The sequence below is a fragment of the Rhynchophorus ferrugineus genome, unplaced genomic scaffold (genome assembly GCF_030347505.1).
Source record: "Rhynchophorus ferrugineus isolate W39M unplaced genomic scaffold, kcgeb_rfMv2 rfM10, whole genome shotgun sequence".
NCBI classification, from domain to species: domain Eukaryota; kingdom Metazoa; phylum Arthropoda; class Insecta; order Coleoptera; family Curculionidae; genus Rhynchophorus; species Rhynchophorus ferrugineus.
This window is the reverse complement of record NW_027472589.1, coordinates 29,927,624-29,944,171: the sequence shown is the minus strand read 5'-3', so window position 1 is coordinate 29,944,171 and position 16,548 is coordinate 29,927,624. Positions and strand designations below refer to the sequence as shown.

The following is a 16,548-nucleotide window of genomic DNA, read 5'->3' as shown; positions in this document are numbered from 1 at the left end:
AGTGATTAAATGTAGTTTTATCAAGAAAGACATATACAGGTCTAAATATAAGGACAAACTAATTGGAAATATAGTAATATCATAATGATTTTACAAGGAAACATTGCATCGAAGAAAACAAGAACTTAGCACTAAGGGGATACCACTACATAAAAAAGCGCTTAGAACTCTGTCTAACCTAGTGTGGAAAAAAGTTCAATGTATATATAATAACTGTAACATATACATTAGTGTCGCTGTATAATTAATTGTACTTTTAAGTGCTTCGATAATATATGCATTAGATATATTGTAATGTTAAAATTAATTATAATGCATAGTAGTTTTGTTTCATCATTTCGTTTTAATCAGAATTTTGTTATGTCACAGCTTTTTTGATAAAACTAAAACTCAGAGTTGCTGCGGCAACATTGCGACGTTTTGATAGGTCCTGTGTGTCAATATTGAATTGCATATATATATATATATATATATATATATATATATATATATATATATATATATATATATAGATCATAGAGACAGAGAGAGAGAGAGAGAGAGAGAGAGAGAGAGAGAGAGAGAGAAAGATTAAATATCTGATTATATGTATAAACGTTGACATCTTTCTGTAATTGAAATTCCATCTTACCATTCCGGGAAATAATTAGAAATATGCTCTTGCGAATGCATGTGGGCCGAATAAAGGAAACTTTAAATTCCCTTTATCGGAACTAACAATAACGTCTCCGTCTTCCTCTTTGCCCGAAAGAGAAACACTGAAGTCTATGGCTGGCTAATGAGCGTGGGTATGGCACCGAAGACTGAAGATTTTCAACCGAGCTAAACCCATCCGGTTATAACGTAGGCCTAATAGCTTTTGATGCTCATGATCCCATTGTTATAGCACAATGTTATGCATTGCGATTAGACAAATTTATAGGGAATACCAACCGACAACGTTAAGTACTGACTATAGTTTTTTTTTTACCAGAAGGGTATCTTAAAGTATTTCCCAGAATAGAATCTCATTATAAATTCTATGTACAGAGTAGACAAAAAATATTTTTTTTTTTAGTAAACGCTAATAGTGATAATAATGTAATAACTATATAGTTCTTCCAAAATAATACTGAATTTCTATTGCAATTTGTAAATTCGTTTTGGAAGCAGAAAATGTTTTCCTTCTCATTGTATTCTAGTTAAAAAGAGACACAATGCTGTCTGACATGTTTCGAACATGCAATCGAACCAGCTTGTCAAAGTCATCCGGTTGTCAAACGTATGCAAAATTCTTCAAAACAAAAGTGATAAGAGGGTATAAACCGGCAAACGTTGCTTTAACGCTTTGTTTGTTTTGATAAATTTTAAAACGTTGCTTGTTATTACTCTGATTATAAAGGCCGATGCCAGACAGAACAGATAATAGAGGCTCCAACTTTCCATAAATTTTTTTAGAGATGTAAGCATTGATACTATTGAATATTAAGTTGCTGCAGTTATTATTGAAAATATTTTAGCGTATTGCAGCTGCACTGGATATTGATATGGGTATAGTCATTAAAATATCTCCAAAATGATATTTTTCATTTTTTGATTCACCGAATAAAAATGGTCCTCATACGAATCAACACGGAGTGACGAATCAAGATCAGCTTGTTGGTAGCTCTATCAGAGATCAAATATATTAAATGTATAAAAACAGTGAGTAATTTAGTCAATATTAACTAAGTTTCAGAGGAAACTGTGTGTAAAGTATCCATAGATAGCTTAAAGCTATGAGATCTGATCTTTCTTACACTGTTACATTGCTTTTAAAATAATACAATTTCTGAAAGCGTATAAGAAAATCGAAGAAAACTTATTATTTCAATTTATATATTTAGCTGTTAACAGAAGTTGATGTACAAGGGGTAACTTTGAAATAACAATCGATTTCGAAGTTTTATTAGTCATTACATATATTGTTATTTGTGCTGGAAACAGGAATGGTCAATAACACCTTCGGTTTGGAAGAACTCGATCAGACATATTGAAGAAGAAATTGACAAAATATGAAATCGTAAACAAATGTTACATATATTGGGGATGTTGCTTAGTTATTCAATTGAATTAAATTTTCGGAATCTGTTATCATGACTCAATGCTGACAATTTCCAAGACACGGTAGACAGGGAGAGCGGAGAGATATAAATGTGAGTATATAATTAATATACAAAAACTATAGGAAGTTGTCTTGTAGAGTGTGAACGATTTATGTGCATAGATAACAAATGTGTATAATTGTTCAGAATTATAAATGAACATTAGGTTAGAATATATGACATGTGATATCAGAATGACTTGACAAGGAAACACATTATTGGAACCAAAAAAAACTGGACATACAAAGGTAAATATGATCTATAGTTTATTCAAAGTTTTTTTCTACATACGTCATCAAGATGATTAATGTATTACCTGCCACAATTTGTAAATTCTTTTCAGAATCAGACATTCATCCTTCTCATTTTATTCTAGTTAAAAAGAGACAGAAGGCTGTCTGATTAGTTCGAACACGTAAACGAATGAGTCTGTCAAAGTCGTCCCGTTGTCAGACGTATACAAAATTATTGAAAGCAATAGTGATAAAAGGTTATAACTCTAACTATAAACTATTGTGTAGTACTACTGTATAATTAACTGTAGTTTTTAGATGTACTATAATGTTAAAATAAAATATATTTGATAGCATTTTTGTTCAATTATTTTATTTAGATTAGAATTTTGTTGTATGTCAAAGTCAAACTGCCATAAATTTAGGTATGTATGTACAAAATAACTTTAAATAGATTATATGGAGAAGGTAAAATTCAATGTAATGAAATATAATGAAACAACTCTCACTTATAAACTGTAGATTAAGTCCTTCTATATTATATGCATTAGATGTACTACAATGTTAAAATAAATTATATTTAATAACATATTATATTATTTTCATTAGAATTTTGTTATAGGTCAAAGACAAAATAAACTAAAACTCAGAGTTGATACGGAAACGTTACACCGGTTTGACGTCATAAATTGAGATGACGCATGTTCACAGCGACTTTGGATAGACTATAGTCTATGATTGATCGTTCATATCTGTTTTTTACATCTCTTGTATATCCTTGAATTTTCTTCGACCATCTTTAATAGTAAAGGTCTTTAGGTCTTTCTGAATACACACTTGTTTGTAATTTTTCGAAATCCGTGTCAAGTCAAAAACGCGCCGAACAATGGATATATCAATGTCGGTAATTGGCCGTTTTTTCCCCCAATCAACTTTCATTTCATTTCAATTCTAATCGGATTTGGCGTTAAATCGATGCCTTATCTATTGACATATTCACATGCTCATTTCGATTTCACCGTTAAAAATTAATTTTGACGATTGTACCTTCGTTTTTTTTCGGACGTTCTACGAATAATAAGACAATAAATCAGCGTTCAACATACTATACGAGATCCTAACGAGAGAAACCACCTGATGGATTCACCGTTACCGGGACGAGCGTTCGGCGATAGCTCTCTATCGGTCGTGTGTGTGTGTGTATGCTTAAACGCGAATTGGTAAGTTACACAGTCGAAAACAGAGAACCGATCGGTCTCTAGTTAGATGATCGTTCGGTATTCAGACGGGACGATCATTTGTCAACGCCAATTTTTGTTTTCTCATTGTCGTTTGTTCTTTTTCTCGTTTTCATTATTAGCCGCAAGGACTGTATTGTGCTATTCGACATCATACGAATGTGGCGCAACTTTTAATGTACGACTACCTTATTCAGAATGGGTTTTTAACGTCGGATCGTTACCAATTTTCGAACAATTGTCGTTGATTATCATTATCATGTTGCTAATGCTATCGAGGCTTGTCTCTATGTGGGACACGGTCTCTGGTCCTAAATGATTACCGGGTGGTAAGTAGTCGGTGATATATCTCGAAAACTGTTTGATGAGGACATTTCGAGTGCTATATTTATCAAGAAGAAATACTTTCGTCCATAGAACGCATTTCTTTAGGCACGTTGTTAATACAACGTGGGGCGAAAATCCCGCTACCATTGACGCAACTTCCACTAAGTGGCAATAATGGAATGGTTATTTGCAATGGACCGCAATCAAAATGGTAGCGAGGGTTTTGCCCCACCCTATACAAATATTGAGGTTTGTTGTCTCATTGACTGTTGATATCTCCAACCTATCTAGTTTCATAATTCTATTATAATCAATAGGTTGTTAGCTTTGTGGCTAATTGCGACGTTGTTTCAAAGCAGTGACTTGATACCCATAATTCCACTTAAAATGAAAAGTTGAAAACCAATATTGTCTCTATATCACAAGGTGGATATTGAAACTAGCACACATTTCAGTCAGCATGTTCAGTCCACGGCAGAATCTCCAAAAAGAATTAGGAATAAATAAAAATATTTTTTCAAAAGAAGTACACTGAAACACACAAATACAAATAGTATCCAGACAGCACAACACTAAAAAGACTAAGAACGTATATGTTTTTTATTCTATTATAGTTATTATGTTATATTACCTAAATATTATTTAACGGTGCTAGAAATATATTTTCATTAATTAGAGATTGGTACTATATCTTGATTTTCTTACTAATTATCAAATTATTATCACTTAATTTAACTAAAATTGTCAATCGTGTTTTACATCACCAAGTTGTTTTTAGATATAATTAATTATCTGATATGGTAATATTGATGTAAATATAACAAATAACAGTTGATAGTATATATAACGTAATTTGTATTTACAATTTCGTCAACAAATTATAGTAACTTTAGCTAAATAATCATATTAATCTTATATAATTAATTTTCATATTTTTAGTACAATAATATTACAAAAAAAATTATTAAATAAAACAATTATTTCAGTTTTGGTAGATTTAACAACTTTAATCAACACTTTAGGAAAATATTTAATTTATCACTACATAGTATAAAACAAAGTCGCCTTTTCTGTCCCTATATCTCTATGTGCGCTTAAATCTTTAAAACTATGCAACGGATTTTGATGCGGTTTTTTCAATAGATAGAGTGATTCAAGAGGAAGGTTTATATGTATAATACATGCATAATATACTAAGGCAATATTGCTAATTTTAGAGGTTTCTAACGTGATGTCGTAAATTAACCTATTTTTTAGGCTTATTTAGCAATTAGCAAAAACGCTGCATAACCCTACGAGTTAGATCAAATTAATGTACTACAGTATTGTACACCATAAAAAGGTCTACAAAAAAGTCCGCGATGGTATATGTTTATCTTTTAGGGATAACCCACATTAACCATTTTTATTGTTTACTTTTTACGTGAGAAAATGGCTTATTTACGAAGCTATTTTAAGCAATACGGTATTAATCCTTATCGAATTAAGTACCTTAAATACAGTGTGCAATTAATATAGATCAATACGGTTCCTTGCAGTATGTAAATTAAACAAATATTTTCGGAGATATTACAAATTTAAAATTTGCGTTTAAAAATGTGTAATGTAATAAAAATTGTATGAATTTAGATATTCCAAAGATAGCAGGAAATCTTCATAGTAAGTATAGGGGAAGAGGAATTGTTTTACTCCAAATTTAATGCGTGCAGGCCAAGGGCAGTAATGAATGAACCAAAAATACTGGATCGATTTTAATCATATTTTCATTGAGTGACATAGGCATATATATTTTATGCCCGTGCAAAGTCGGAGCGGGCCGCTATGTTTTTATATACAACTTTCATATTTTTTCTGTAGAGTATTTAATTTAGTATCAGCATTGCACCCGTGCGAAGCCGGGGCGGGTCGCTAGTAAAATATAAAATAATTTTTCCATATTGTACGGTCTAACTGCAATTATGAAAAATTTAATAAAAGTTAAATAGGATTATAAATAAGAATGGGCCAAACCAAGATATAGGTAAGACTTACTTTACATCCTTCACATGTAAAGGCACCAAAGTGAAATCCCGCTGCGGGTTCTCCGCACACCTTGCAGAGTTGGTTCATCTAGAACAGAAAAAACTTTAATTATACCGATAAAAAATATATAACTTTATAAACTCTAATATTAGGATCATACGCTAGGCGACAAAACTTTAGTATACTGTACATTTTTCATTCCAACCCTTAATAAAAAAAAATTGTAACTTTTAGATCATGCGATTAAAGATGGTTAATGAAGATATTCATATAAACATTACAAAGAGATTGCTATTGTTTACTTGTAGGTTCCGCGTAAGATTTAGACACCACATTGCGACAAAACTTTAGCACACATGCTTCACGGAAAATAACTTCAAATATAATTAAATTATTTAAAATATCCATAAAATTATAATTTAAAAATCCAAATTCATGACATAAACTCAAATGTAAGAAATGTTCAACGTCTCATACATGATGTTAGGGATTTAAGATGAAAATTGTAAAAAGTTTTACAGAAAGTACATTTAAGTGAATAACTTAACACCTGATCACATTCATTTCATTTGATTTTTTCAGAACTTTTATTTCCTTGAATATTTACAGTTCATTATTTAGGATGAATACACAAGAAATAGTTTTTCGGTATATTTCTGAACTAAGAAAAGTTCGATCATGTACTATTTATAAAATCGGATATGGTATGTAACCTATTCAATATAATGCCCCTTTGGTAAATGTTATTAAATATATTTATAGCACTCACAGTTTAAACAATACGAATAATGTTCGCATTTAAATTGTCTGTCAACAATCTGGTTGAAGATGACAATGAACTTAATTAAGTTATGACAGTTTTAAATTATCTTCAATTTGCACTTTGGTCATATGGAATCCAACTATGGAGTAATATTAGCACACCTAATGTATCCATCATTCAACGGTTTCAAAATAAAATATTACGTGTCATTGCTGATATTATGTGTAATATCTCTAATGAAGTCGATATATTTTTGAAGCCTAAAATTCAGAGTGTTTTTGTTAAATACTTCGAAGCAGTATCGGTATACCCCACATGCTAATTTTGCGACATGATAGTAAACTACATAATTAATGGACATCTATAGACTTTAGAGTAAGATTTAGAATAATTTTACACGGGAAATCACTTAAAGTTGTGATTTTCTACATGTCATATGATTTACTCTGATTTACATATAATATGATTTACTTCATGTTGTATATATTGGCTATTACAAGATCTTATTACCGCCCACTGGGCCCACTGTAATAATTAAAAAAATCAGTATTAATTAAAAAAAAACTCTGAAGAAAGTTACAAAATTTGAACAATATATATTTGGCCTATAACTTAGATTTAAAGAATTTTTTTTAAAATGTGAGACATCATTATGAAAACTCACTAAAATGTATTTTATCCAAAATAGTGTCCATTGATAGCCGCTATTTTTCACACTTTTCAAGCGATTTACGACTTTTCAGACAGGTCACGACTCATTTTTTTGAACAAATACTAATAAGGAAGCAATGGAAGGAGAAAGGTCTGGTAAATAAGTCGGGGGGGTTGTTTGTTAGCACCTCATATTTTAATGTTTCTAAGCATTTTTACAAGTTTTTTCACTTGTAATCGACCATTGGTACGCTAAAGATCAAAATGATTGTATCTTTGCTAGTGCACCGGTTGTCTTTTGCGCAGTGCCCGACTTGAAGGCATCGAGTGATATCTTCAAACCCTCGTTTTCAATTTTTTTTGGCTATCTAGAACGCTCTCTGTCTTCGGTGTCAAAATCACTACTTTTAAAACGTCGAAACCAGTATTGGCGATGTATTAAAACCGATGGAGCATGATTGTCATAAGCTCCACAGAGCGTCAGATGACCTTCAGTCACCTTTTTCTTCAAATTGAAGTAAGAACATTCAGACATTTTCTATAATCTGGAAAAAATATTTAATATGAAGTTGGTTATAGATGTACCCGATGCTATTTAATACACAGTGACATAATTTGTCGTAAATCTTGTAGAATTAATTTGTATGCCCATATAACGACAATATTTTTGCGTCGCACAGGTACTATGTATTAGAACCTCCATCAGTACTACCAGACTGCTACGTATTACTCGAGCAATATACGCGATATTCGCAATTTTATTTCCTCGAACTGCTCGTCGTCGGATTCCCACGGATTCGAAACGTCCAAGTGGTCCATTCAGCTGCCGTCGCGCTACCATCGACAAGACCGCGACACTGTCACAATCCAGCGTCACCGGCCGACCGGTGTTCAAACCTGCGCACGAGACTACGGATTTTTCTGACGATTTTCCGCGATCGTACGATAATCGGTCGCTCTTCGCGCACATACACACACACGGCACCTAATTAAAGATAACAGGCGGCTTCGAGAACGACATAAGAATGTACGTCCCTTGAACAGTTTTGGATGATTTTTACGCATACATAATTATAGAATTTTATGATATAGATTCCAAGAAAACGGAAAAATGTATTTATTCAAAGTAATGGCCATTTTATTCTTGCACATCTTTCAGGCAAATGATGGAGGCCATTCCAAAAAAACTGTTTGTTCTTTGAGTAAACCCATTTATCGAGCAATTTTCTAACTTCTTCGAAATTGGCCAAGTGCTGCCCTGCAAGCGCGCTTCCCATTTATGCGAAAAGCTACATAGTATAAAACAAAGTCGCCTTTTCTGTCCCTATATCCCTATGTGCGCTTAAATCTTTAAAACTACGCAACGGATTTTGATGCGGTTTTTTTCAATAGATAGAGTGATTCAAGAGGAAGGTTTATATGTATAATACATGCATAATATACTAAGGCAACATTGCTAATTTTAGAGGTTTCTAACGTGATGTCGTAAATTAACCTATTTTTTTAGGCTTATTTAGCAATTAGCAAAAACGCTGCCTAACCCTACGAGTTAGATCAAATTAATGTACTACAGTATTGTACACCATAAAAAGGTCTACAAAAAAGTCCGTGATGGTATATGTTTATCTTTTAGGGATAACCCACATTAACCATTTTTATTGTTTACTTTTTACGTGAGAAAATGGCTTATTTACGAAGCTATTTTAAGCAATACGGCATTAATCCTTATCGAATTAAGTACCTTAAATACAGTGTGCAATTAATATAGATCAATATGGTTCCTTACAGCATGTAAATTAAACAAATATTTTCGGAGATATTACAAATTTAAAATTTGCGTTTAAAAATGTGTAATGTAATAAAAATTTTATGAATTTAGATATTCCAAAGATAGCAGGAAATCTTCATAGTAAGTATAGGGGAAGAGGAATTGTTTTACTCCAAATTTAATGCGTGCGGGCCAAGGGCAGTAATGAATGAACCAAAAATACTGGATCGATTTTAATCATGTTTTCATTGAGTGACATAGGCATATATATTTTATGCCCGTGCAAAGTCGGAGCGGGCCGCTATGTTTTTATATACAACGTTCATATTTTTTCTGTAGTGTATTTAATTTAGTATCAGCATTGCACCCGTGCGAAGCCGGGGCGGGTCGCTAGTATATATATAAAGCTGAAAAACGAAATTCAAAGAAAAGATACCGGATTACCTCACTCTATCATTATATTATGACAAAGAACGTAAAAAATGCACAAAAGAATTGAAATAGGAGATTTCAAACATTAATTTATGAAGATTTATTCCAGTTGGAGACAGATATGGGCCTGCATTAAGTGTTACTTAACATTGTACTTAAAAGTGCATCATTTCTCATACCTCAATAGTCGAGGATAGAAGAATTACCACATGAACTGAAAGAATTACCTGATGACAGTCGCAAAACTCTTACGAAATATTATATAAAATAAAAAAGACGTTTCTTATAATTGACATATATCATGAGTTTAAGAAAATTAGAAAGGTAAAAAAATATTGATTCCTTTGAATCAAGTTGAAATGTTAATTTCTCTGAGATGGTTTCAGAAGATTTTTAGAAAAGTTTTTTCCATTATAATTAGAAACATATTATAAAACAAAAAATCATAATGTTTATAGTTTTACAGCCCCACAATACTATCCTGTTTTTAGCACCTTATTAATACATAATATTTTGAAGGTATCTATTCGTATTTAACATTTCACATATTGTCGTATTTAAGAGTCTGTTTATACGACGAAACTATTTAAGAAATAATTGAACCTCAACAAATGTACCGATTTTCTACAAAGTAAAGTTTCATATGAAATTTAACGTATAAATGTTTATTTCATTAGGTAGGCAATATATTATTTTACCCAAGAAGAATCGAAATGATATTTTTTACATGAAACATTAACACGAATTATATAAAACGAAATATAAAACGTCTATTCAAAGTTTTTTCGTATATACGTCATCAAGATGTGTGTGATCTGCCGCAATTTGTAAATTAGTTTTAGAATCAGACAATATTTTCCTTCTCATTTTATTCTAGTTAAAAAAAGACAAAATGTTGTTTAATTAGATGAATACATAAAGGAGTGAGCCTGTAAAAGTCGCCCGGTTGTCAGACGTATGCAATATTCTTGAAAGCAATAGTGATAAGAGGTTATAACTGTAATCTATAAACTATTGTGGCTGTATAATTAACTGTAATTTTCAGACATACTATAATATTAAAATAAATTATATTTGATAAAATTTTTGTTCAATTATTTTATTTAGATTAGAATTTTGTTGTATGCCAAAGCCAAACTGAACTAAAAGTCAGAGTTGATGCGGCAACATTGCGACGTCTTTATGTCACAAATTTAGATGGCGTAAGTACAAAATAACTTTGAAAATACTATGTTTTTTAGGTTTTTTTCTTTTGATAACATCTTTATCAGATATGCTTAGTACAATCTTAATTTACAAATTAATTTATTACTATTGTTCCGTTGTACTTGCATTAATACACAAGTTAAGCGAGTACGGGATTATTTAAGACGATATCTTGGATCAGTTCTTGTATCCATTTGACTTATAGGTCATCGTGTAGCTCTTCATTCGTTACGTAGCGACAAGCATTGGTAATTAATCGTAGAAATTTGTTTTTTACAACCCACAGGTCCAAATTGGATTTATGATTGACTGATATCTAAATCAATATCTTTGATTTTAAGCCAAGTTGAGAGTATCTTCCAACTAATCAGTTCAATTGCTTGACTTAGAATCTAATTTGCGCTGTTTTTTGTCATTATGCTTCCAATTTAACCTACCATCAAGACGGATGCCGAGGTATTTAGGTGATTTTGCTTGAGGAATCGGGCATCCGTCTAGTGATATAATTAGGTTTCTGTTTTTTCACTAAAGCGCAAAACTGTCGGCCAATTATAGTTTTTCAGTAGCTCTAGACCGAAATGTATCTTTTGATATGATGATTGCGTCGTCAGCAAATGTCCCAAGTACTGTTCCTGTTGTAGGGATGTCATCAGTAGTATAAAGCAGATGCAGGAGTGGTTACATGTTACTGCCTATCAAACTCCAGCCGTAATAGTTTTGATAACTATATTTTACCATATTTACCATGCATTTGAACTCTGAACTCAATTAAAATTGCAAAAATAATCACCATATTACCAAATCTCTTCGTAATTTAATTTTAACTAACGTCCCAATGATATCAACGTTATTTACGGAGAAACAGTTGCGTAAATCAGATACCGATACCGATGATTCCACCTGACGAACACCACAGATACGCGCGCGACAATCATCGGGTCATCATCATCAAGAAATCCTAATTTCCAACGTTCACATACGTAGCGGCGCATCCCATATAAGGCGTAATAAATTGAGATCGGTGGTTTAATATTCTGATCAAAGAGTCGTTGTTAAATTTTTACGATGGCCTATTACCGAATTTACATAGCGGATAGCGACATTTCTATGCACTAAATCGTGCGGTTGACATGACGCGATGTTATCGACGAAATGGCGTCCCCCTTCATTCACCCAGCATCTTCTTTGATGTCTCGTTTTGTTTTATAATGTTATTACGCAGGTGTGCACTTTAGCGCGTGGGCAGATCGGCTTTTAATCGCAAAAATATCTCGAAGAGGACGACAAGGAACCGGGTTGTGTACTGCATGGAAAAAACCCGTACTATTTTGGTGCAAATTATTGAAACCGTAACAGTGTCAGTTAGTAAAATGTAAACGCGTTTTGTACGGTGTAATCGGCTTGTTCGAGCGTTATACAGAAAATATAGAATGTAGAATGTCTAAAACTAATGGACATAACATCAATTGAGAAATCCCCGGCCCATCATAGTAAAACAAATTTTATTGGCAAAATTAGTTTTCCTTATTCAGCATAATTCCCTTTAAGGATGATAGACTGATTATAGCGACCCTTCAACCTTTCGATACCATTTTTGAAGTACGATTTGTGCTTTGCTTCAAAATAGGTCCCAGTTTCGGCGATCACCTCTTCATTCGACAAACATTTCTTCCCAGCGAACATTCTTTTGAGATGTGAGAATAGGAAATAGTCACTGAAATAGTAAAAAAACAATTTGAAACCGAATTCATGGATTTTACTATCGTTTTCACTGACTTGTGACACGGTGCATTGTCTTGGTGAAACAGCACTTTCTTAAAATGCGGCCGTTTTTCGGCGATTTCATCTTTCAAAGGGTCCAATAACGCTATGTAATAGTCGCTGTTGATGATCCTTCCTTTTTCAAGGTAGTCAATGAAAATGATTCCATGCGCATCCTAAAATACAGACGCCATAACCTTGCCAGCCGAGTGTTACGTTTTCCCACGCTTTGGAATGGGTTCATCGTGTGCAGTCTACTCGGATGACTGTCGATTGGACTTCAGAGTGAAATGATGGAGCTTCGTTTCATCCATTGCACATATCGATGCAAAAGCTCGGATTTATTATGCTTGATAATCTTCAAACACTGCTCCGAATCATCAACTCGTCGTTGTTTTTGGTCAAAAGTGAGCTCGCGCGGCACCCACTTTGTTCAGAGCTTTCTCATACCCAAATAGTCGTGAATGATATGATGTACACGTTCAGTTGATATACCTAGAGTGTCTGTTATTTCATTCAGTATAAATTTACGGTCATTCAAAGTTATTTTGTGATTTTTTTAAATGTTTTGTTCGGTAACAACCTCTTGTGGGCGTCCACTGCGTTCACTGTCTTCGGTGCTCATTTCACCATGTCTAAACTTAGCATACCAATCCTTGATGGTTGATTTTCCTGGGGCAGTATCCGGAATCTCGGCATCAAGCCAAGTTGTTGCTTCAATTGTATTTTTTCCCTTCAAAAAGCAATATTTTATCAACACGCGAAATTCTTTTTTATACATTTTTTTCACAATAACAAAAGTTGCTTCACTCAAAATACTATAATTTACAAACTAATGATTCGACAGCTGTTAAATTTACACACTCGTCTTTTGAGAGTTAGGGTTAACTAAAAAACATATGGATTTATGTCTAGTAGCGCCTTCTAGGTGTTAGGCCGAGGACTTTTCAATTGACCTATTAATATCGATAGTCCGGCTGTGAGCACTTCTACAAGAACTCCAAATACCGATAGTCTATTCAATATAACAGTGAACTCACCTCATCAAATTCGTTTTAGAATCACACAATATTTTTCTTATCATTTTATCCTAGCTAAAAAGAGGCTCAATGCCGTTTGATACGCTCGAACATCTAACCAAATAAACCTGCAAAAGTCGTCCGGTTGTCAAACGTCTGCCAAATTCTTAAAAATATTAATTATAATAATATTAATTTGTTTTTAAATTTCATAATGCTGCTTATAATTACTCTGATAGAAGATGTCGACGCTAGACAGAAAAGATTTTCTTTAATCAGTTACTTCGAATTTTTACTGTAAAATATTAAGTTGGCTACGGTATTTGTTGAAATTTTTTTTAGTCTGTTGCAACTGCACTGAATATTAGTATAGGTCACTAAAATATCTTAAATGAAAAATTGAATTCACCCAAAAAACACTCCTCATACCACGCGGATGACCAATCAAGATCAACTTGATGTTAACTCTATCAGAGATCAAACATATGAAATGTATAAAACACAGTGAGTAATCTTTTCAATATAAACATAATTTAATACAATTATTTCAGAGGAAACTGTTAATCTGGATAGTACCTTGAGGGATATAGAACATCTCTTCATACGCTATTGGGTAATATAGGATTTAAACAGTCTAAATATAATCAACGAAAAGGTCGTCTAATGGCACTTCCAGAATTTAAGAGAATACCATTTTTAAGGACTTTGAAAAAAATCAAAGAAAACTCGGATATTTCAGAACAGGACCAATCAACCCAACGATCACTCATGACAAGATCACAATAAATGTAGTGTTAAGACAACAAAAGTTGATGGAAAAGGTAAACTTTGTAATAACAATTGATTATATTGTATTAGTCATAATATTTATTAATAATTAATTGTATTGTTCTTCATGTTCGAAATAAGAAAAGTCGATAACACCTTTCATTTGGATGAACTCTATCAGACACATCGAAGAAGAAATTGACAAAGATGGAATTGCGAACAAATTTTTATATAGATTGGAAATTAATAGCTTAGTTATTCACTTTACTTTCCATGAAACCTTTTCAATATGAGATTGTGATTCAATACTGACAATTTTCAAGAAACAGAAAAAGGGTGATGAGAGTAGAAACAACTAAAGGTGAGTATATAATTAATATACAATAACTATAGGAAATCTTATTGTAGAGTGTGAATTATTTTTATCCCCAGATATGTGTGTAATTATTCAGAATATACCTGAGCATTTGCTTAAAATGTGTAAGGAGAGAAAGAATACTAACAATTTTGTAGGTATGACAAATAAATTAGGGAGAGTGCAGTAATGAAACATATTTTTTCATGAAAGATACAGATGGTAAAAGAACAAACACATTAAAATGATTTTACAAGGGAACACTATAACTAAATAAACAAGAACTAAGCGTAAAAGGTAAATATGCTCTTTAATGAAAGTAATTAGGTGTATTAGGCTCCCAAGGAATACCACTACTTATAAAAAGCGCCTAGAACTCTGACTTATAGGTGGTGTGGAAAGAGTTGAATGTAAATATAATAAAACACAACCCTAAACTACAAACTATTAAATTTGTTACGTGCATTAGATGTAATATAATGTTATAATAAATTATATGTGATGACAGTATTTTTGTATAATTAATTTATTAATTTAGATTTTTTTATATATCAAAGCCAAATTGAAATAACACAGAGTTAATGCGGCAACATTGCGACGTTTTGACGTCATCAATACAGATGACGTGAAATCACTGTTTGATTGAACAGACTATACATAATTATTTCAAAACATTTTCTAGGTTAAGAAGAAATGTACATTCGATTAAAAGCTGGAGGAAGTATGGCAAATTTGAAAAAAGTTAAAAATGTACCTCGAGCTTATCAATTGTAGCACTTGTAGCAATTGTAGCACTATTCTTAAAGAATATGCCAAGAATATGCTTTAGTGCTGCCAACCAAATGGATTCTAAATTATACTATTCAGAAGCTCAACATCTGCCGATTAAATCACGGATGTCAGTGCTTCATCAATCTGTGATAGCACAGAAATTAGATGACGAATGGGTAACTCATGCTAAACTAGATTTTGATCAACATGGGCTTGAACTTCATGAAAAGATTGATGACTGAAAGAAGGGTTGAGACTTATTTCATTTCTTAAACTAATTTTTAGTCGAATCGGTGGGAAATCAGCATTGGCAACCCTGGTATCAATATCACATGATTACATCCAACATTATTAATACATTCTCATGATAAGACTCTGAATTGGTTTTGACTTATTCACACACCGAGTGCTTCTGTAAATGTAGACATGTTAGATGTTGTAACCTGATCATTTTTACAAAACAAACAAATTCTTTGTTTCAATCATTGGTTAGTGCTTTCAACTAAATCAATTCTAAATTATTTTAAGCTTTTTCTGTCTGTTTTTCATATACAAAACCTCAAAATCGCATCAAAATGTAATTTAAAATTAATACAACTTCATAGATTATCTAATGCCTTTACGAATATAAAAAATATAATTACTCTCAATTTATATACCATAATTACTATGCTAGATTAATTACCGACAATGAAATGATTAAAATTCAGCTAGGCTATACAAGAAAAATTTTAATTTAGAAGCTAAATGATCGGCATTTTTTACAATCAAGCTACTTTACAACCACTATTATTATTCATTAATCACAGTCGACTAATTATCAATAGTAGCTCCTAACAGTAGGATGTATTAATTATTTTTTAATCAAGCTCGTTATCAATCATAGCGATTTGTATGAAACTGAATAATATCGGCTAACTCATTTTATGGAATGAAATTTGATTAGATTAGTATTGTTATTCTATCACTTCCTTTTGTTTAGAAAATATATTAGATGTTGGAATTATTCGTAGCGACTTAAGAAGGTTATTTCGTTGCGCCTTTTATTAGTTATTCAACAATAATACCCAAGATAATCCCCAAATCTCAGAAGGAAGTAGATTCAAACTTT

At 32.2% G+C, this 16,548-nt stretch overlaps 1 protein-coding gene across 2 annotated transcripts in view; it reads right to left on the bottom strand.

Moving 5' to 3' along the window:
- The window catches only part of Eg (eagle), a 142,858-nt gene that overhangs the window by 91,243 nt on the left and 35,067 nt on the right, over positions 1–16,548 (bottom strand). For both annotated transcript variants that reach the window (XM_076416461.1, XM_076416462.1), the window contains exon 2: positions 5,953–6,030. In XM_076416461.1, coding sequence (XP_076272576.1) covers positions 5,953–6,030 — 78 coding nt within the window. The remainder of the gene's footprint in view (positions 1–5,952; positions 6,031–16,548) is intronic.